At 35.8% G+C, this 23,596-nt stretch overlaps 1 protein-coding gene across 3 annotated transcripts in view; it reads left to right on the forward strand.

The window, feature by feature from the left end:
• The window catches only part of Faf1 (Fas associated factor 1), a 345,021-nt gene that overhangs the window by 102,145 nt on the left and 219,280 nt on the right, over positions 1 to 23,596 (forward strand). For all 3 annotated transcript variants that reach the window (XM_036177177.1, XM_036177179.1, XM_036177178.1), the window contains exons 5-6: positions 4,329 to 4,420; positions 10,974 to 11,065. In XM_036177177.1, the coding sequence (XP_036033070.1) occupies positions 4,329 to 4,420; positions 10,974 to 11,065 (184 nt within the window). The remainder of the gene's footprint in view (positions 1 to 4,328; positions 4,421 to 10,973; positions 11,066 to 23,596) is intronic.

A 23,596-nucleotide genomic window follows, 5' to 3' on the forward strand; every position in this document is an offset into this window, starting at 1 on the left:
CTGAAGATATAACATTGATTATAAGAAGATTTGTATATAAGTGTTTCATTTGTAATATATGTATTTATATAAATATTTAATGTATCAACTCTGTAAATTGAACTGAAAATCCATACCTTCCTATCAAGAAAACTTCAAGGGTAGATGGCTTCATGACCAAATCTGTCTAATATTTCAGAATACTGCCAATACTTTATGATTAGAGAAAGATGAAACATTTTTGCAATCTGTTTTTTGAGACCAGCATTGCCTTAATAGTAAGATCAGACAGAGATATTATAGGAAAAGAAAATATTTCCTCTGCCAGGATAAAAGGAGAAAACTTCAATGAAGCTGACCTCTGACTTCTTTATGCATGCTTTGGCACGTTTGCCCTCACCATATACATACAAAAAAAGGTGTTCAAAGTTAGGACTTAAATTGTTTTATTTTAAATTTAAAAAAATGATAGGAAAAGGAGATGTGATGTAGACACAAGGAAATATTCGGTAGAAAGGAATGAAATCTTGTCATCTGGGGTTTAATGGATGCAAATATAGGACATTATACTAAGTAAAGTATGGAAAGATAAAGATCACATCTTCTCACACATATGGACCCTAACAAAGTGGATCTCATAGAAAAAGGGAGTAGAATAGTGAGAAATCTAACAGAATTATTTAGATACTATAAAAAACAGGGGGGAGGAGAAAAGTTGGTTAACTGGTTTTATTTCCTATTCCACTATGCATGTGGAACAAAGGCGTTTAGTTTTATTTTGTTTTTATCCATGTTTTTTGCAAAGAATAATGTGAACTTTTTCCCCCCCTCATACTAAGAACGTCTTTTCTTTTTTTAATTTTACAATAGTTCTTTGGGACAAGGTTACCATATTTTTTAAATTTTATAATTTAATTTAATTTTACATATCAGCCAAGGATTCCCCTGTCCTTTCTCCTCCCGCCCCCTCCATCCTCTCCCCAGCCCCCCCCTCCCATTCCTATCTCCTCCAGGGCAAAGACTCCCCTGGGAATTCAGCTCAACCTGGTAGATTAAACATGATATGTACTCACTTATAGGAGGATACTAGATGTAAGACAAAGGATGACTATACTACTCAGAACTCCAGGGAGGCTACCTAGAAAACAGGACCCTAGGAAAGACACAGGGATCCCCCAATGACAGAGAAATGGATGAGATCTACATGAGCAAACTGGACGTGAGTGGGGGTAATGAAGGGTAAGGATCGAGGGAAAGAGAGCTTAGGAGAATGGGAGATAACCAGCTGGATCAAGAACAGAGAGGGAGAACAAGGAATAAGAGACCATGATAAATGAAGGCCACATGGGAATAGGAAGAAGCAAAGTGCTAGAGAGGTCCCCAGAATCCCACAAAGATACCTCCACAATAGACTACTGGCAATGGTTGAGAGAAAGCCTGAAATGACCTACTCTGGTGATCGGATGGCCAAACACCCTAACTGTTGTGCTAGAACTCTCATCTAATGACTGATGGAATCAGATGCAGAGATCCATGGCCAGGCCTCAGGTGGAGGCCAGGCCCCAGGTGGAGCTCCAGGAGTCCAATTGGCGAGAAAGAGGAGGGATTGCATGATTGAGAATTGTTGAGACCACGATTGGAAAAAGCACAGGAACAAATAGCCAAACTAGTGGAAACATATGAACTATGAACCAATAGCTGAGGAGTCCCCAACTGGGTCAGGCCCTCTGGATAAGTGAGACAGTTGATTAGCTTGAACTGTTTGGGAAGCACCCAGGCTGTGGGACCGGGACCTGTCCTTAGTGCATGAGCTGGCTGTTTGGAACCTGGGGTCTATGCAGGGACACTTTGCTCAGCCTGGGAGGAGGGGACTGGACCTAAGAACTTCTTTTAAGTCAGGAAGCCTGACTGTTTTCAAGAGTGTAAGAAAGGAGGTGTCTGGTGAAGATAAGTTTTAAGAGGAAATCACTGGGCAACCTTGCAGATGCATATGCCCAGACAGCTCTATAGAGTACCTTTATAGTAGCACCTTTATCCGTGAAAAGAAAGGCCGTGATTATACGTGTTTGGGTAACAAATATGACTTACCTTTCTACTGTCGACAAACAGAATATTTGTCAGCATTGACATTTTTGGAAGCCAAGATTGATTCATGCTTCTACAGATGCAATGTTGAACCAGATTTTCTTTATTCCCTTTTTTTATTTTTTTATTTTTTGGATGGCTAGTTACTACCTAGAGTGTACAAAAGGACTTAATTTTTAAAAATTGCATTTTAGTTTGGTGTGTGTGTGTGTGTGTGTGTGTGTGTGTGTGTGTGTGTTGTGAACACGCCATGGCATGTGTGTATAGGTCAGAAGACAACTTTGCAGAGGCATCTCTCTCCTTCTGATTCTGGTCTCCTGTATTGACAGCAAGTAACGTTACTCATGGAGCCATCCTCCTGTCCCAGTCTTTTCTTAAAGTAAAAAATGAGTCCTCAAGGCCATGCATGACTGATGTGGTGTTGCTGACTAAGCAGTGGTGTTTCTGTGGAACTTGTGTAACATGAAATTCTTTCTCTTTTCATTTTCTCATCATTAGTTTGTTTCCCCAGTTTCAGCATTCAATCATTTTGTATTTAATATAAAAACAATAGGATTATATGTTATTTTAATTATAGATGAACAGCAACCCATAATAGGCAGATAAATATAAGAAAGATTTTCAAATTCAAATCAACTTAAGGCAGTGGAGTGCCTGAAGCCAGCCCATACATATTTTAAGTAGACTTAATTCCTATAAAAGAACTTATGAATTAATAGGAAAATTGTACTTTCTTGACATGTCTCATCAGCATTTTATCCTTTAATTTAATTTTAGCCTTTCAGTTTTATGTTTTCACTAAATGGAGTTCTTGCCCATTTTGATTTGGCTGTCCTGTGCAGCCCAGCTGGGCTTTAGACTGGTTTCAGTTCTATACACTTCATGCTGAATTTAAATTTTGTCTGCCTTGTAAAGCTTTTGGCTGTTTGATTCAGTAGTTTTCCTCTTTCCATCTCTGGAGCTCTGTGGTGTTTCAACACATTTTAAATTGTCTTCTAGATCATATATATTGCCTTCAGGTTTTTTCAGTTATTTTAAAGTGTGTGTTCTTGTTTCATCCTCATACCCTATGGGTAGATGAACTAGCCAAAGTTATCCTCTATTTTATAGATGCTGATGTAAGAACAAGCAAGTGACTGTATTTCCCCAAGCAAAATGTTAATTCAAATTTTCTTTGCAAAATGTGCTTCCCTTATACTGAGGTATCTTACGTTTTGTACTCTATGTGCTATTCCTGTCATGTGCTGGGCACATGGTAGATATTCGTGCAGAGCAGATCTGGTGGGCTGTAAGGCACTTGGCAATTAGAATGTCCACATGAGATTTGCCTTTTGAATATGTTCTGTTTATCCATAGAAACCTGCTTTACATATTCTTGATATTATAAAGATTAAGGTAGTCTCATGTAAACAAGACATCTCACCAAGGGGAATAGGATGGACAGGAAATGCTGCAGGCTGGGGAACCCACTCTGGATGAGCTGAGACTAATATCTGCTGTGAGCTCCTTTGAGCTGTGGTAGGCCTAGAAGATGGCACTGTTGGAAGTTCCAGAAGGTCTTTGAAAGCCTTGGCCAGCAGCTAGTGCTGAAAGGCAGGCATGTGTGAATTGAGCAATAGTCTGGAAAACTTGAAGGCTGCCAGTGCCACATGTGGCCAATCTCAAAGTCCTCTTGCTTGTGGGAATCAGTACAGAGGCTTGAGATGCTGTGTTATGAGCATTGCAGTGAGATCGAGGGCCATCTCCAAAGTTCCAGTTTTTGTATTATTCAGTTTACCAGGGCTCAGAGCTTAGGGCTGGTTCATTAATATATCAGAAACTGTCTTAGACGTGGTTTATATCAGAGCTGCCTTGTGGCTGGCTCCTATCTTGCAATCATTACGTTGTTCCAAATCATACAATATGATTTTACTTATGTTCCTAATAGTATTGTTTGTTGGTTTGTTTTCTGTTCAAATTCTTAACCATTGATATCTGTTCTTTTTAGAAAGCTGTGCTTTTATAAAAGTGAAGTATATAAGTAGCTATTTAATAATTGTGAAATATTTTTGTCATTATTTTGAAGCCCAAGTTCTTTAATGGAGTATCACATTGCTTGGTCAAGAATATTTTAAATTTCGAGTACTGAGTTTTTAAGCATTTATTCATTAGTCAAATGTTGTTGACTGTATATTGTATATCAGATATTGATATTTCTACTGATATAGTCAATGATTGACTGTGTTTTCTTGTTAGTTATATTTGGTCTCTTTTTATTTGTACAGGAGAGATTAAACAGATTCTAGAAAATGAACTTCAGATACCTGTGCCTAAAATGCTGTTAAAAGGCTGGAAGACTGGAGATGTGGAAGACAGTGTGAGTTTCTTAACTGACTAGAAATAAAAGAAAACTAAGTTATATGATTAGCTAAGTAATGTCTAAAAGTTGTTTTAGTTTGTGTGCTTGCTTGCTTGTTTTATGAGGCAGGGTCATTTGTAGCGCCGTCTGATCATTAAACTCTCTATGTAGTTGAGGATGGCTTTGAACTCCTGATCCTTCTGCCTTTCTTTATTTCCCCCAAATGCTGGGATTTTAGGCAAGCACCACTATGTTTGTCCTAAAAGATTAGTTTTAGATAATTTATATATGTCAGAAGTAAATTTGGTAGTAGCTATTTAGTTTACTTCCCAAATGTTTTTCAAGTTAAGTAATTTCATATAAACCAATAATGGTTTTAAATGAGTTTAGATATGCAAATAAAAACACTATGTGGCATGTTTTTTCTATTTCTAAGTATTTTTTTTTAGAAGGTTGGTACCTTTTTGAGAGCATTTACCTTTTTCTCAAACCTCTTAGGGTATCAGTGAGTGCCCTGGAATAATAATTTACTGACCAATTACTTACTGGCCTGAAAGAAGTCACACACACTGTGTACATTTATGCCAAGTATTGCATATGGAACAAAGATAATAGGAAACTTTTAAAACTTGGAAAATTAAAATGGTAAGAATATTTCTTCATTTCCTTGGTTAGTGGCAGGTGCATGGAATGAATTAATATCTTGAGAATTTAAGGAAGGTACAGTAGTTTTCAAGTAATAGTGGCTATTGTTTTGGACCCCTTAAACCCAGCCTCATGTATAAAATATTTCACTTTTCTTTCTTGAGAGAGAAGAGGAATGGAGAAAGAAATGAGTTAGTTTTGTATTTTTAAGGCAGAAGTAATTATGAATCTTACACTATTGGTGAGTTTATATTTCCACAGCCAGGCATAAGTAATATCCTTTGGTTTTGTTGTTTTGTGAATATTTTGTGGTAAGATGTGCTTATAAATTATATGCATATATATATATATGTTTCAAAATCTATATACTGAGTTGGCGTTTCATTGAGACATTGACTAGAATTCCAGATAGGCAAGAAAATTTTGAAGTTTGATACAGTTAATGATGTACTATACTAGAGGTCAGCAAGCCTCTTCTGTATAGTCAGGTAATACATATTTAAGTTTTATCCAGCCTCTATTACTACTATTTTGCTCTATTTCCAAAGAGTGAGAGCACCCCTGACAATGTGTGAAAAACAAGCATAACATTTTTCTGGTGTCACTTTACTCATGGACACAGAATTCTAATGTTATGAAATTTCATGCCATGAAATGTTCTTTTGATCCCTCCCCAATCATTTAAAAACATAAAAGGTATTTTAACTCACACACCATATAAAAACAGGTAGGTTTACCCCATGTCCTTAGTGTGTTGCTTCTTGGTGCTCTATAGTCCTCAGGTTGGAACCCAGGGCTGTTTACATCCTAAGGAAGCTCTTTATTAGCTCATCTTCACTTCTTGTCCTTCTCTAGTCTAGTATACTGGGTTTTAAAAAGGCACTGATGAGTAGTTCAACAACCTTGATAGAAATAAACAGCAAGAATGAAATCATTTGTACAGATCTTTTTAATTGAGAAACTTGTGGTAATAAAATAATATTACATCCATTTTCAATAGTTTGTTAAAAGAAGGATGGTCATTTTGAAAATCTTGTTAAGGTATTGTTCTAGTATTTGGACAGTCTGTTGACTAGACACAATACTTCCAGTTATTTATATATTTCTCCATGTGGGATTTCTATTCTCAAGCTATTAAGTTTTTGATTGCTTCCAAATTTATATTTCCACACTATACCTCAGTGAATTCACATGTTTAAATTGACAATTAACTCTTGTATTTGCATATCTTTTTTTCCTTCCTCCTTCTCTTCCTCCTTTCCCTTTTCCTCTTTTCTCTCTTTCCTGGTTATTTGAGACAAGATTTCATGTAGGGCAGACTGGTCTCAAACTAAGTAGCTAAAGCTGTCTTTGAACTTCAGATCTTTCTGTCTTCACTTCTGTTCTGTACAGTCTGGAGATCTACAATAGCATATTTTAAGTTTTGCATGAATGACTGCATTACAGTTTATAGCAACCCAAAGTAAAAGAATAAATAGCAAATGATAGCTAGATAGATAGATAGAAAGAAAGCAAAACAGCGTCACATTTGGTATTCAAAACATCCAATGAAAATTGACTGGGGAAGCCCTTTTAAGGCAGCTAGCTGGAGTTCTCCATCCAGAGTGCCCCACCCCCACTCCTAGGAGAGACTTCCAAGTGAAAGGACAAATAGCAACTGCTGGAGATAGCATCATCAAACTGGGTGCTTCCAACACCCGGCAAAAACTGACCAGGGCAGCTGAGGCAGTGATCTGCAGCTGCTCCTTCACAGTTGAGTTTTCCCCACCTGACTGAGCTTCCCATAGTTGTGCTCCATGCTTCCCTTTTTCACTGTAGGCACTTTGTGCAGTGGTAAGTAACAGTAACGCCTGTTGGGAGTGTTTTACCTGCCAGCTGTTTTCAAGGACAAACTTTTACTCTTGGTCTGTTTTGCTATCATCTTCTCCCCCTAACAGTGTTGGGGGGGCAGCCTATTCGCAGACCTTGAAAGACATTTCTGCTTGGGTTTGAAATGGTGGAGGACAGCCCTGCTGCCTGAGCCAGCCTCTTGAATGAACTCAAACAACGCATGACAGTTTACCACATTGTGTATGTTTCCCCTTCCCAGGAGCTGAGGTGATGGATGTGCAATCACCATATCCAACTCTGTACTTGTGTATCTTACTGGCATCTCAAACAAACATGCTCCAAAAAGAGAACCCCCGATTCTCTCTGATGTTGTTGTCACTAGTCCTCAATAAGTGGCAACCTTGTGTAGCCACTGGTAAAGCAGAGATTGTGGCCAGGAGTCTTTTTCTTTATCTCACAACACCTCACAAAATAGCACAGAGGATACTTTGGGAAATCCTATTGATTTACTTCTAAAATATATCTCGACTAAGGCTACTTTTCAGTATTTTTGTTACAGTTGCCTAATCCAGACTGTAAGTATCTTTATCTGGACTGCACCATCGTTTTTTGTATTGGTTTTTTTTTTTTTTTTTTTTTTTTGTATGTGGAGCTGAGGATCGAACCCAGGGCCTTGGCTCTACCACTGAGCTAAATCCCCAACCCTGGAGCTTCTTTTTAATGGCTACTTCTAGTTCATTCCCTGCTTAGCAGCCAGAATGATCTTTTAAAAACATAAATTGAATTATATTGCTTGTTTGTTGAAACACAGTTTTATTCCTTTCCCAACTTTACAGTATCCCCTGAGTTTTTTAACTTTCATCTTCTATTCTATAGCTTATTTAAAAATCATTTTTTAATCTTTTTTTTGAAAACAACAACAACAACAACAACAACAACAACAACAACAACCAGGATTAAGCTTTTTACCCAATCCCTGACAGAAAACGTTCAATTCTCTAGAACCATTATTACCTCCAAATCTTTATGTAAATGGCCTGTTTTTCTATCTTTTGAGTTTTAGACTTATACTACCTCTGTAACAGACATTTCTCATTTGGCTCTCATCCCATGATTCTCCACCTTAACATTATAAGAAGAGGGACCATATCTGTTTCTTCATCAGCACTCATAGAATTCTTGGTATATCAGTATCAAAAGTTCATGGATTAGTGCATGAATAATTGGCCTAAAGAAAAGGGTCCATTTTATTTAATCATGTCATGTATGTTTTGCTGGGGAAGATTTAATGGAGAATCATTGGGTAATAGGTAAACAAAAGTACAATAATGACTTGATTGAATACTAAGAGTATTTTCTTTGGGCTGGAGAGATGGCTCAGAGGTTAAGAGCACCGACTGCTCTTCCCAGCAACCACATGGTGGCTCAAAACCATCTGTAATGAGATCTGGCGCCCTCTTCTGTATACATAATAAATAAATAAATCTTTTTTTTTTTTTTTTTTTTTTTTTAAGAGTATTTTCTTTAGTCCACAAAGTAATAAAGGCTAAAGGTAAAGGTGATTCTCCTGTGTATATATGTATGCACTTTGTTTGCATGCTAACATTATTGAGAGATCACATCAATTTCAAAAAGGTGTTACATATTTGACATAAAATTAACTTTGGTGTCTCCTGGTAGGTTGTACTCTTATAGGTAATTGTGTATTGTGGTGTTTGTTTTTCAAACCATGCACCATAAACCATTAATAGGTTGTGAAGTTAATTGAATGGGTGATAGGCAACAATAAAGAGGAAGGGGGAGAAGAGAAAGAAAATACAACGGAAATGTCATTCTAGTGTAAATAATTAGGGTGTTTATTTCTATTTAAGACTGCACTTAGTAAGATGGGCCCTCTCATGGAGCAGTTAAAAGTTCTTCCTGTGGCCTGCTTGGGTAAGATCACCTTTCTCCAGGTGTCTTTTTCTCCATCTGCAGAATTAAGGAATCCTTACTTAAGGATTTCTTAAGCACTCCTTGCTTCTTAACACTTAGAGCCTTGCCATTATTTGTTTTGACTCTGCCAGGATTGACTTTGCTACCATTCACCTGTTGATGTCAATCACTGTAAGGAGTGTGAGGTTTCCAAATCACTCCTTTCTTGAATCTTCATAGACTACACATCCTACATCTGGCTTATTTCTCCTTCCTCTATAGTGCCATAAGGCTTTTTGCTATGTGCTGTGGAACTAATCCACCATTAGCAAAGTTACTTTTATTAAACTCTTCTATGTACATTTCCTTTACTGTCTTCCTCTGAGTGAAAGCCACCTTCCTTAAGGTGGCTTTGTAGTCTTCCTAGTGTTAGTTTTATTTTGGCAGTCCTCATACAATTGAAATAAATTGTAAAATATATATCTCCATTTTTACTTCTGGATCATTATCAGTCTTTTCTATCAGAATTTCTTTAGCTTTGAATTTATGTCAAAAGGTTATATCACCTTTGATAACTTACTAAAGTTATTCTCACTTCCTTATGATTGTTAACTTCTGGCTTATAATTATTCTTTGTCTTAATTCTTATTTAATTCTAAATTCCATTAAGACTTAGACAGTATTTTAACAATATTTATTTTATTTTTTGCTTATGTGTATGCATTTGTGTATGCATTTATGGCTGTTCCTGCCTCCAGAGGCCAAAAGAGGGTGTTAGATCCCAGTTACAGATGGTTGTGAACAACCTGGCCAAGGTACTGGGAACCAAACTGGTTCTTTGCAAGAACAGCAAGCACATTTAACTGCTGAGCAGTCTCCAGCCCCTCTTATTAATTTCAGTGCCTTGTAAGTTAGCCTTACTTGGCCACCTAGTTACTTGGACCTTTTCCCAACACACATCTTCCACCATTCCTTGCCTCTCCTTTCTTCATGCCTTTTCACACTGGACTCAGAGTGGCAGGACTGTCATCTTCAATTCAATTTCTGTCGTTTGATTTTGCTTAACAGTTCTCACCTTTTACTTTCTCTCTGTTAACATTCTAGCTCCCAGCAGTCCTCCAACTCATGTCTTCAATACATTATAAAACATTACATTTATTTGTTTGAACATTTGTACTGGCTGTTTTGTCTCAAGTGCTTTCTCTATATATTTTTATTTGTTGCCTTGCCACCTTCAAATCTTTGCTCAATGATCACAATCTCTGATTATCCATTTTAAAATTGCAAAGCTCCCCTAACTCATATTCTTCATCCCTGCTCCCTGCCTTATCTTTAGTTAAAAAAAAAAGAAACCAAAAAACTATTACCTTCTAATTTTCAACTAGATAGATTACTTTAATCCTACTAAAACATAAGCTCCCCCTCCCTCCCCCCCCAAAAAAAAAAAAAATTAGGATGCCTAGGTTATGTTAGCTACTCTTGTGATTAGGGTGGTCTTGGTACAGAGGTGTAATGTAGTAAGATTCTGTGAATAAAATGCATGCTCTGAGTGCATGATGTGAAAATGAATTTTCTAATGTGTATAGTTGTCAGAAAGCATGTTAGCAAGTGCTTACCTTTAGATTGGGACTCTACAATGTATGAGTTTGGTGACAGTAAAATTTAAATAAGTTTGTGTATGGGTATGACTCAACATATAATTTTAATAAAAAAAGACCTTTAGAGTCTGAATAAAATAAATAACTCTTACTGGAGTCCAAATCCAAGTTACATAACCTCTTAGGCTATAGCGCCTCACCCTTAAAGATCCCTGGTTTGAGGTGCTTTCTATAATTTTTTTCTAGGTCTTAAAATTTTCTGAAAGCCTACACAGATTTTTGCTATAGCATGATTATACTTCAGTGGAGAAATTAATGACTCTTAATTGTACTCTTGTCTAGATGCATCTGTAATGAGCTAAAAGTTTATATTGTACTGTAGTGCTCAGATTTGTATTAACTTGAAGTAAAAGTTGCAGAAACAAGATTGTTTGGATTTAGCTGCTCTTCTGTTATATTTAGGAAATTACCAAAAGAGGAAAGACTAACCTAAAAGTTGACAAACATTCAAGAATTGTAAAAATTAATAATGTACAAAGTCAACATTTATTTTTGTTTTCTCTTCTTTTTTTTTTCTATTTCAGACGGTCTTAAAATCATTACACTTGCCAAAAAACAACAGTCTTTATGTCCTTACACCAGACTTGCCACCACCTTCATCATCTAGTCATGCTGGGTAAGGTATTTACTTTTCCTGGAAATCTGAAAGGAAAAACTTGATGGGAAATTTTTATAAGTTGTGTATAGTGTAATAAATAAAGATTTTATGAAAGTGTTAACTTACTACCAACTGTTAAGTGTATTAGTTTTCACACTATTTGGTTTAGATTATGCATTTGATTTCCTGGTAGAATCCTCGTTCAAAGAAACATCTGTTGGAAATGCCTGTATATTAAAAATAGTCAAAAGAGAATAGAGCTATTGCTCACTACTATCTACTGTATTTAGGGTTCTGAGTTCCTTGTGAGCACTTAAGGGGAGAGGAGGGGAGAGCCAGAATGGCCCTTTTTTGATTGAAGGAGAAGGATTAGAGGGAGTAGAAAGAATAAATACACCACCAGTCTCTTATTGCCAAAGAAGATAGTAGTTTGAGGAAAATGCAGTAACTTCTACAGGATAAAGCTAGAAAACACCTACTTAGGTTCTCATAGAAGTTTTTCTTTACTTAGGATAGAGAGACTCATTGTTGCTTTTAATTCTTATAAAACTCAATACATGTGTATAGTAATCTAGTATTTAGTTGCAAATTAAATTTAGTAGTAGTGAATGAAGCAAATGGCCTGCATATACTGATGGTGCTAGTGACAAAACTGGTTTCTGAGTCTTTATATTATCTCAAAACTAATTTCAAGCTGACTTTGGAGTTTCATAGTCTTTATGTTCACCTGCTGATTTTGTTGTCACCAGATTGTCATGCCGGGCTGATGGAAATTGTCTTCTTCATTGCCATGTAGCTGACCTTGGATTACTAATTATTCCCTAGGCATGTAGGGCCTACAGTACTGCTGAAATTCAGTGCTTATTAGAGAATGAAAAACTGTTTTTTAGATGGCTTATTGACTTTTACCAAATTTCAATGATGTTGTTTCATGGGTAGGAACAAAGAGAATATAGTCAAAGAAAGACAAATGGTGTAGCATGAAGGGACATATGTAAAGACTCATGGCATTGAAAAAGTATTAATATGCATTTAATATGTATTAATATGCATTTAATTGAGACCTAAAAGGTCAGGGCTCATTTTTGTAGATGTTTATTCACTTTTATAAAAAACTGAATTTTTCTCTCAGTGATAGTATATTGTAAGTTATTTACTAAAACAGATATAAAGTAACATGTTTTTAAATTAACTGAGAAATGATTTTCTTTAAGTTTTGGTCAGAACTGTAAAGACAATTCTACCTCCACGTCTTATCTTCCTCTGTTGATTTTACTGCCACTAGGGGGTGCCTGGTAATTGAGTCTTTGTATTGACAATTTCTTTACTGGTCCCCAAAATTACAACATAAATTATATCAGCATCTGTAATTGAGTTCAGAATTATTTTAGTGTAAAGTTGATTTTTAGACAACAAAATTTCAAGCTGAGAATTTAAGAGTGAAGATGTTTTTCATAATCTGTAACAGTTGAAAAGCATTTTAAATCATTTAGAGTTCAGTAATAAATTGAAGGAATGTAGCATTATATCTGTGGCACAACTTCAAATCAAATTATAATTTATAATAAAATTAGAAAAGGGGAATTGTTATTATATTATTATAGGAATGATTAAGTTCATCAATGTGTTTTTATTAATTAGTAGGTAAAAGACAAGCTCTGTTCTCAATGTGCTTGTAACCTAATCATTAAACATATTAGGCCTTTAAAAATTTCTTTCCTTTTCAGATAGTTTTCTTAATTACACTTTATTGCTTGTTCTAACCCAGAAATTCAGACTATTCCATCGTGTCTCCTTTTTAGTGTTTCTTTTCTGCTCTCATTTGCTCTCTCTATTCTTGAGAGTCTGTTTCTCAGCAATCTCTCTTACTGTACTTTCTCCTAGAATCTGTTTTCAACCTTTCAATTTTTAAAGATGTTTAGATAACTTAGAAATTTCTTTTTACAAGCTCGCACGCCCCAGTTTTCCGAGAGGCTTTCATTTATATGTCTGATGTAATTTGGAGTTAGGTGTTTAGAACTGACTCATCACTTTCCTGGGAAAACTGTATAACTGCCCACATAGGCATAGTCTCAAGTGAAAACAGTATGAAATGCTGAAGCATAGCCTAAGTAATGTGATAATTGCTAAAAAGCTCATTTAGTTGAGAATTTAAGTAATTGACTTTATTAAGGTAAATTTTGTTTGGGAAATAGAACTAAGTATTGGGTTTTGGTATATTTTAAAGAATAAGTTAGAAATGAAAACAAATTACATTCACAGAAAACTTGATTGTAAAAAGGGAAGTAGGTTTAAGAGACAGAATTAATTGAAATAGGAGGAGAAGAAGACAGTAAATAGGAACAGTTCAAACAAGTAAAACAAACAAAGCCTGGTGGCCAGAAGGGGTATGGGAATGTTAGTCTGCAGGAGCATCTGTAACAGAATACCATAAATTGGGTGACTTAACAGCCTAATTTTAGTTCTCCAGATTTGTAGTCCAAAATAGAAATGCAGGCCAGGTCAGTTTGTGATGAAGGCATTTTTCTGACTTCTAAATTGCCAGCTTCTCATAGTATCCTTGCTTGGCAGGGAAAAAAAAAAAATGATTGAACTGTTTTTTTACCTTTCTTCTTATAAAAACACCAATCACATTGGATTAAGGCTTCAACCTTATGACCTGAATTACCTCCTTAAGACCATATTTCAGATAGCATCAAATTGGAGTTTAGGCCTTCTACATATGAATTCTAAGCGTAATTTCAAGGGTCAGTTCTGAGTCGTATCAGAAACTAGGATAAAGTATTGAAATCAAGTTAGCTAGCAGTGTTAGAGGCAGTAGGAAAGGTAGAGAGCTGATTGGGGCCAAATGGAGAATGTTTCTGAGTTCTGGATTTTAATAGTTATAGTAGCAACAACAAAGTCCAAGTTATGGAAAATACGGAAATAGAAACTCAAAGGAGAATAAGAATATATATTGTATTACTTAAAGGATATCAAGAAAATGTAAAGTATTTGACTTAATTGTCATTCATGAAGGCTGGCTCTCTGCCAAGTCCTTTACACACATTATTTTTTCTTAAATCATTATAGTAAATCACCAGTAGATTTTTACCCACATTTTTCATTGAGGAACCTGAAGTGAAAGGTGAGGTGAGGACAGAGATACGACATGTATAGTTTCTTTTTTAAAGATGATTGTAGATAGTCTGATTATTTTTAGTCCATATTTAAAAAAACCCTAAGCTTAGGTATCACTATCACAACTAATGATGGTAGAAACTAAAGAAAGCAACCTAAATTTGTCTAGAAAAAAATGTAATGTATCAGTAGCTAGGCATTTATAAAGAAGTATAGGAAAACAACAGTAAAGAAAACAATGTGCAATGGCAAAACAAATCAAGTATATTAACAATATCTATAAATAAGATAGAATTAAATTTCTTTATTAAGCAGATGCCCTGGCCACGTGTGGTAGTGTATGCCTGCAATTTCCTTAGTCCTTAGTCTCTTAGAAGCAGAGATGGAAGCAATTTAGCTCATAATAGGTCAGCTAGGGCTATGTAGTAACAATTTAGCTCATAGTAGGTCAGCTAGGGCTACGTAGTAACAATTTAGCTCATAGTATGTCAGCTAGGGCTATGTAGTAACAATTTAGCTCATAGTATGTCAGCTAGGGCTACGTAGTAACATTTTGTAGCAACAAAACAGCCACAACAAACCAAGACAGAAATTCCAAATTTGGATCTCCAAATATTCCTTTAAGGTAGCAGAGAAACTAGAAACTAAGAAGGAAATTATGCCTTAAGTATTTCAGGCTAATATTACCTGAAAGAATGTACTATAATAATGTTAATAATACTTCAGTTTCATTTTAAAGGCAAATAACACTGAGGAACAATTTTCCAAGAATATACAATAATTGTGGACTTGTATGTTCAAGTCAGCCAAATTTAACAAAATTAAAAAGAACAATAGACTGGTCTTAATTGTCTATTAAATTTATTTACTGATTTTGTAAGCTATAGAAGATTTGAACAACTCAATCAAACATATATGAAATACTTAAGAAAATAGACCAAAATGTCAGTTTCAAAGAATCACAGTCATATTGATCACGTTCTTAAACCTCTGCTTTCATAAATGATATTTATTTCCAAAAATATTTTAAGAAACTAGTGTTACAGTCAGAACAATGCATGATTTGATATGATTCTTAAAATAACTTGTCATTCCTGAGGAATAAATTGATACAGTCGTCATTTTAAGTACATAAGTTTAATTTTAATTAACATCATTATTAGACTTTTTAAAGTAAGATTTTTTTTAAAAGTATTATATTGGTAAATGTTTTTAATAAGAAGTCCTTTAAAAGCAGCTCATTTTAAGAAGTTGGCATTCTGGATAAAAAAAAACAACCTATCTCCAATTAAAGCATCAATGGTGATCACAGCACATCTAATTGGAGTGATGTACCAAATCCATTTATACAGTTTACTGCCTATTGATAGAGATTTGCTTGTTAGCATCACACTTTGAAAAAGAGCTGCAGGTATTCTTTATGACAAGAACTTATTTAATGGACATCCAGGAAGTTGTTCCTGATTCACAAAGCAAGAAAATCAGTACATGCAAATGTGTTTTTTTCTTTATATTTTTCCTCAACAAATGGAATTATAGTTATACAGTTTTGTTATTTTCTACTTGGTGTAGATCACAATGTATCAATAGCACCACTAATTACCATGTTTTGATTTATCATAGATTCTTTGGTTGAGTCATTTTGTTGAATCCAATATATCACTGTATTGATAAACAGTAATTATAGGCATAAGGCCACCTGGACTTTGAAATTATCTTGAAAAATGTTATTAGGAATTATGTAAAATGAAATATTTGTTTATCTAGACATATTTAATTGCCAACAAAGAAAGCAATTAAAAGTAGCTGCAGACTAAGAGGCCAACCTTTGTTAAACATGGTTTTAAGATTGTTACAGAACTTGTGGTGATAACATGGTGTCTTGGAGGATGTTAACAACTGTAGCGGAGTGTTAATTAAGAATGAGGTAATCTTCAGCTCAGAATTATTAGTATTATGTTAGTTTAGCTGGACAGGAGCAAAACCTAGTTTTGGTTACGATAATAGCTCATCATATTTATAGTGGATAGATTAACATTTTATTTTTTATGCTGTTCCCAAGACAATTTTAAAATCCTCAATGAAATACAATCATATGTAAACATCAAGGCCTTAGCTCATTTACATATGTGCCAGATTTTCAAACTGATTGCTATTTGAACCTAATCTGTCATTGCTGGCTGCATTAGCTACAACAAACATTACATTTACATATTGATTTCTTATTTTGTTTTAGTGTAAATAATCCATAATTATAGTAAATTTGGTCTTTTGTTGACAAGGGCTCATATGACTCTTAAGTTTAGAATGGAAATTTAAATTACCATGTGTTTTGCTTCTTAATTCAGAATCTGTTGTATCTCAAAGGAAAAAAGATAATTGTAGATTACAAAATATTAAAAAGAGACAAAAGAACAATCTTAATGCTTAGAAAGATACAAATTGTATTTCTCTAAAATGATAAACATTTTAGTATAAAAATTCATGGTAAATTAAATGAGTTACTATTCTTGCTTTAGTCATTAGACCATGTTTAAAAAACAAAATCTGATTTAAATGGATGTAATGATCCTATTTTATATTGATACACACACACACACACACACACACACACACACACACACACACATTTAAATATCCAGCTCAAGAAAATATATACCCTGTATACACAAAAGAACTTTCAGTGTCTGTATTGGAGTTCATATTTATCCTAATTACACACACAACTAATGTAGAAAGTATACTTTTGTGTATAGATGTCATTAAACATACAGTATTTTAAGTAGAAATGACAACAAACTCCTAATTTCCATGTAGATTGATTAAAAGTATATTGTATTTTTTTCTGGGCACATTTAGTTAAAAAAATGGTGGTTGCTACATTACTTAAACACTGATAATATGGTTAAACTTTACTAAGGTAATTTAATTTATATACCATAAATTTTCACTTCTTAGGTTTCAGCTGGCCAGTTCAAAAGCCTGAATTAAACTAGTGACAGATTTTTCTTTGATGCAGACTTTACCCTCAGTTAGGTTGTTGTCACAGAATGTGGTATACTGGGTAGCTTAAACACAACCATGTACTTTTCAGCCTCTTGGAGGCTGAGAGAAGTCCAAGATGAAGGCGCCAAGAGACTCACTTCCTAGTGAGGCTTCTCCCTGTTTTGACTGCCTTCTTGAAAGTCTTCAGGCTAGAAGAGAAATAGAGCTCTATTTTCTTAGTTAGCTTTTGAGAATACTAATCCAATCATGGGACTCTCATGGCTTCATCTAAATGTAATTATGCCAGAAAGCACCCATCTTCAAATACTATATATCATACTAGGAGTTAAAGTTTTAACATGATATTTGGGGAGGACATGAACGTTTAATTCTAAAAGCCCTGAAGTTTAATAATGAATTTCATTTTTGTAGTTTGTTTGATTTTGGTGGATTTATAACTTAAAACAGTGTTTTCTCTAGATAGCCTGTTACTTGATAGGCAGGTTATGATTTGGAATTACTGAGTCTTTTACATACTGAAGACTTTCAGAGAGGCTTCTGGACTGAAGGGATACTGAGAGGCTCCTTTGATTGCTGCTCTCATCACTATTCTTGATCGATGACATGGCACTGTCACTGAAGTAGGAAGAAGTCAATCTCCTCTGTCCTTTAGCAGTTCATAACTGCTCTGTAGCTATCTGGTGACCAAGTGGTGTTTCTTTTCGAGGGGAGGGAAATGTAGTAATTTTTGTTTACGTTTGTGTGTGTGTGTGTGTGTGTGTGTGTGTGTGTGTGTGTGTGTGTCTAATGTAGCTCACCCATGTGGTAGTCAGAGGACCACTTTGTACAGTTGGTTTTCTTTTTAGTGTTGTGGGACATGGGAAATCAAATTCAGAGTATATTGGTGAAATTATTAAGGCCACTCCACGTAGTTAAAAGGGAGGTTTATCTTGTGGGGTAACTTACAAATGAAGGGATAGGTTGTAGGGTCTGGCAAAGGTATGGCGCAGTCCCAGTGTTCTTTGGAGAACTCTGCTCGGTCTACCTCCAGCGTCCAGGGTTCTGGAACCAAGAGAAGCCTCTCCTCTGGATCCTGGGTCTTCAGCTTCCTCCCTCAGTTCCGCCTAGTGGGCGTGACCATTACCAAAGCCTCAATGGGGGTTGGAACTTCCAAGCCAAGGCTGGGATGGTTACCCACTACAAGAGTAGGTAGCAAGTGCCTTTACCTGCTGAACGATCTCACCCTCAGATGCTATTTCTATATTAAAATGCATCCTTCAGTTAACCTTGAAAAGTAACTATTTAAGTATCCTTGAACTTATTTTCTGACTTGCTGATTTGCTTTTTGAATGTAAAAGAAATTAGCAAGACAGTGAGGATTTTTTTTTTTACTGTTTTTAGTTTTATCAGTAATTACCAGTAATACATGATATTCTATGTTTACATATATAAAAATGCCTATATTAGAGCTTCAAATGTATTGTAGGGGTTTGTGTGCTAATATTTATTTTTACACGATGATCTTTTTGAAAAAAAGTGAAGGAGAATGTAAAAATGTTTAAATTAAGCCAGTGCATTAACATGGTATTGGCCTTCACTAGAATGTAGACATCTTACAGGTAACTTTCTGTTTCTTGCAGTGTAGCTATATTGGAATGAGTGTGTTTCAGTAATTGAAAGAAGCAGCTGGAGAGTTGTGGACTAAGAAGAATAAAGATGTTTTACCAAAATTATTTTTACATGTGTGTTAATAGTTTAGGTAATGATGCTTAGTTATAATACTGAACTTTGGAAGAATTGGTTATCATGTTTTTAGAGTTTTCTCTTATACACTACTCTCTTCCCCATAGTTTTAAAATTAAAGTAGTTAGGTGCAGTTACTTTTTCCTTTAACCTCAACTATTATATAGGCGGAGACTGGGGATCACTTGAGCCTAGGAGTTTGGAGCCAAACCCAGGCAATGTAGTGATGCTGGCTCTTAAAGAAAAGTTAATGAATGCATTAAATAATTATGGTAGGATATATGTAAAAGTATTTATTACTTTGCCTGTTAGGTGTTTACTATGATTAGCTCTCATTTAATTTTATCTATTTTATTTTGATTTTTTGCAAATAATCACTACATCAGACAAATGTTGATCATTCAGATTACATGTTAAACAGTTTTATTATGTCTGCTAAAGCAAAGACTAATAGTTTTAGTAACCCTTGTCTGTTTGTAGAAACCAAAACATGTCTTTGTTGATAAGTACAGATAGCCCAATTGAAAGAAAAATCACAATGGAGAAACACAATAAAGAGAGAAAATATATTATATTGATGTAAAACCATTTCTTTCATTGAGCTCACCTTTGTACTGCTTTTGAAAAGTTTGCCTGTTTGAAGGCTGGTAAGATAGCTTAGAAGGTAAAGCACTTGATCCTAAGCCTGAGGACCTGAGTTTAATCCCTGGTCCCACATGGTGGAAGGAAAGAGCCCATTTCTTCAGATTGTCCTCTGACGTTGATGTGTGTGCCATGGTGCACACATCCTTCCCATAAATTAATTATATTTTCAAATTATTTCTTATATTTTTTGAGATTATAATATAATTAATTGTTCCCCTTGACCTTTCCTCCTATCAAGCCCTCCATATACTCCCTTTTTATTATTGTTACATACATGTGGGTGTATGTACATATATATTCCTTAATAAAACCTGCTGTGTGTGTGTGTGTGTGTGTGTGTGTGTGTGTGTGTATGTTCTTAAATAGAACCTGCTCAGTCTGTATAATGCTACTTGTATTTATCTGTGTTTTCAGGGCTGATCATTTGGTATTGATAACCAATTAGTGTGTTCTCTTCTGCTCTCAACATTCCTTAGTTGCCTGTAGTTCTTTGTGTAGGATTGAGGCCTCTTGGACTATCTTGCATGGTGACTTCTGGTACCATACATAAAATATTTTTTTGAATAAAAATAAAGTTTACTGTTGTTATTTGGTTTTGTCTCTTTTTTTTGGGGGGGGGATTGCCACTCAGTTCCCAAATAAATTTACACACTGAGTCTTATTACTTATGAATGCCTGGCCTTAGTTTTGCTTAGTTTCTAGGTATTCTCCAACTCCAAAGTCAGCTTTAATTTTTAATTGAACTGGGACTACAAAGAGACCATTTGTGTTAAGTGACTGTAGAGAAGAGCAGAAACAAACATTTAGGAAGAATTATATTTTATATGTCATATACCAATAGGCCAATTTGCTCTTTTTCTTGAAGCATTCTTTTCTAGATGATTTGTCCTTTTTCTTCACATGTCTCGTTTGTCTAGTGTTCTTCAGATTCCTTAGCCTCCATTCTCCTGAAAGACAAAAACAAAAACCCTTCCCCAAGCCTAACTTTGGGGAGGTTCCCTTTTGGCAAGTTATATCTCATTAAATGAAAAGCATTTGTTAGTGGTATAAATTAGTTTAAATTGGATGGTCATGCTGGTTGATGTACTATCACCTCTTCTAATTAAGAGGTCTCTCTTGTTCAAATCGAACCTTTATCAATTTTGATGGTGTCTACAGCTTTTCTTTTCCTGTAGAAACAGAAGCAAAACCTTGACCCCAACGTAACACATGTCCTGGTTTCCATTCTGAGGTCAGCACATCTTTAAAGTATATAGGCTGGTTTTATTCTGCAGTTTTTTCTATTGTTCAATGTCTCTCTGCAGCTGCTGTTGTTCCTTTCTCATTAGCATTGAGAAAATTCAAAGTTAATAGAGCATTATGTAATCTTTCTGGGGTTTTTGTTATCCCTTTCTGTTTATTTAGCATATTCTTTAGAATTCTGTTTGATATTTCTATAACTGCTTGGCCTGTGGGATTGTGTGTTATACCTGTAATATACCAGAGACACGTGCTGGAGCATTGTCAGTTTTAATTTGTGCAGGTATACCCACGATGGCCATAACTTTTAGCAAATGTGTGATTACCAAATCATTCTTTTCAGAACTCAGAGCAGTTGCCCATTGAAACCCTGAATAAGTATCAATGTTGTGGTGTACATATTTCAATTTTCCAAACTCTGCAAAGTGAAACACATCCATCTGCCAGATTTTATTCCTTTGAGTATTGGGTTACATCCTGCTGGTGGCGGAGTCTGATTGTGAAAAGAGAACAAGTAGGACATTTCCTTACAATTTCCTTGGCTTGTTGCTAGGTTATGGAAAAATCCTTTTTTAAACTTTTACTATTGACATGATTTTTTTTAAATGAAATTCTGAGCCCTCCAGCACATTTCCTATCAATAGTTTATTAATCTCATCATTACCTTGTACTATAAGGCCTAGCAGACCTGTATGTGATTGGATGTGAGTTATATATAGAAGATGCTTCCCTATTCCTGATTATATCTTGTAACTGAATAAATAACAAAGTTAATTCTGACTCATCAGGGATAAATTCTGCAGTCTCAATATGTAAGACCACTCTTTCAGCATACCAAGAGTCAGTAACTATGTTGAGAGTTTCAGAAAAACCCATTATTACCAACAGAATAGCATACAATTCCAATTTTTAAACTCAATTATAAGGACTTTGAACCACTTTACTTAAATTTTCTGACTTGTAACCAACCCTCCTAAACAATGACAACCATCCCAAACCCAAAACTCATTGAAAGACCAAAAACCACTTGCTCCACCCCACCTCTTGGGAATGTGGGTGCTGTGTTCTTAAAATTGCTTCATACAGTTTGTGTGTGAAGGCATCCTTAGGGTCCTGGGAAGAAAATTTTGAGATAATGACCAAGTCCTGGGAAGACCAGCAGTAACCTTTGCTGATAGATATCACCTGTCAGGATCAGGAGGTGCGTGGAGGCCAGAGGTTGATTTGGGTGTTTTTCTTTGTTGCTTTCCACCTTACCTTTTTGAGATAGTCTCTCATCACAAACTAAAGCTCACTATTGAGTATAGGTTGGCTGATCAGGCAATCCCTGGAATATCCCTGTTGGTACTCCCACCCCACTTCCAGTGTTGAAGTTATAGCCATAGGTCACCTTTTACCTGGGTGCTTGGGGACATGAATCAGGTCTTCATCATGCAGAAAGTACTTTACTTAGTGAGTGATCTCCCCAACCCCACTAAAAAAGATTTTTTTCCCTGTACAAACTCATAAATCATGAAGAATAATTGCTGTAAAGGCACTGTAGATCTTTTTGTTGGTGTTACATTGTCACTGTGAGATGTTAAAGTCTCAACATATCTTGTGTTCTATTTTCAGTGTTATAATATGCCACCTCATAACTTATGCAATAAAAGTTCACTCTTGGCTCTTTAAAGTTGAATATTCATAGTCCTATAAAGGAAATATTTTTGTTTTGTTAGTTTTTTGTTTTTTTGGTTTTTTTTTTTTGGTTTTTCGAGACAGGGTTTCTCTGTGTAGCTTTGCGCCTTTCCTAGATCTTGCTTTGTAGACCAGGCTGGCCTCGAACTCACTGAGATCCACCTGCCTCTGCCTCCCGAGTGCTGGGATTAAAGGCATGCGCTGCCACCACCACCGGCTCCCCCCCCCCCCCCCCAGAAGAAGGAACTGAGTATTGACAGAATAGTCAAGTGTCTAAGATAGGGCTTTAGATATTTAGGCACTCATCAAAAACTGCTGAAAAATGATTGACTGCCATGGTCAAACAGCTAACCCTGGTAGAGGAGAAGTTCAGAGCCTGCTCCTAATACCCTAGCAGTGGTAGGCTTGTGTCTCTGTGTGTGTATGTTCCATCTCCACAGCTATCCAGAAGTTATAGAACTGACTAAATGGTTTTCTCCTCAACAGTACAGCAGTTGGTGCTGGTCCTGTCAGACTTGTCTGCAAGATTATTGCTCAAGTCCGCTAGCAAAACCAAGAAACAGATCTAAGAAACTGCATAAAGGCAACCACAAAAAGTACACATATTTATGGGTTCATTTCTATATATAAAATAGTGAAGATTTTGAAATTCTGAGTTCCTTAGCCTACCTTTTGTAGTCTTCCATAATATACCCTCTTCCTTCTCCTTACCCTCCTCCCCACTACCTCCTTTTTTAAAAATGATTTTTTGAATCAGGTTTTCTGTGTAGCCCTGGCTGTCCTGGATCTCAGTCTGTAGACTGGGTGGGGCTTGAATTCAGAGAGAGCTACCTGCCTCTGCCTCCTGAGTTCTGGGATTCAATGTGTGCACCACCATTGCCCAGCCCCCCCCCCCCCCCTTTTTTTTTTTTTAAATAAGGAAGAAAGTCTTGTTTGACTCATAGTTTTAGAAGTTTTAGTTCATGTATATTTGACCCTGTTACTCTTGGGCCTCTGGCAGGGCAGTATGGGGTTGGTGGTGGGTGGGTAAGGACAAAGAGGAGGGAGGGAGAGGAAGAGAAGCCAGGGTCCCTATGTCCGTTTTAAGGGCAAGCATTCTAAATGAACATAACTTGCTTTCTGGAAATAGGCCCCACCTCC

Source organism: Onychomys torridus, chromosome 2 (genome assembly GCF_903995425.1).
Source record: "Onychomys torridus chromosome 2, mOncTor1.1, whole genome shotgun sequence".
NCBI classification, from domain to species: Eukaryota; Metazoa; Chordata; class Mammalia; order Rodentia; family Cricetidae; genus Onychomys; species Onychomys torridus.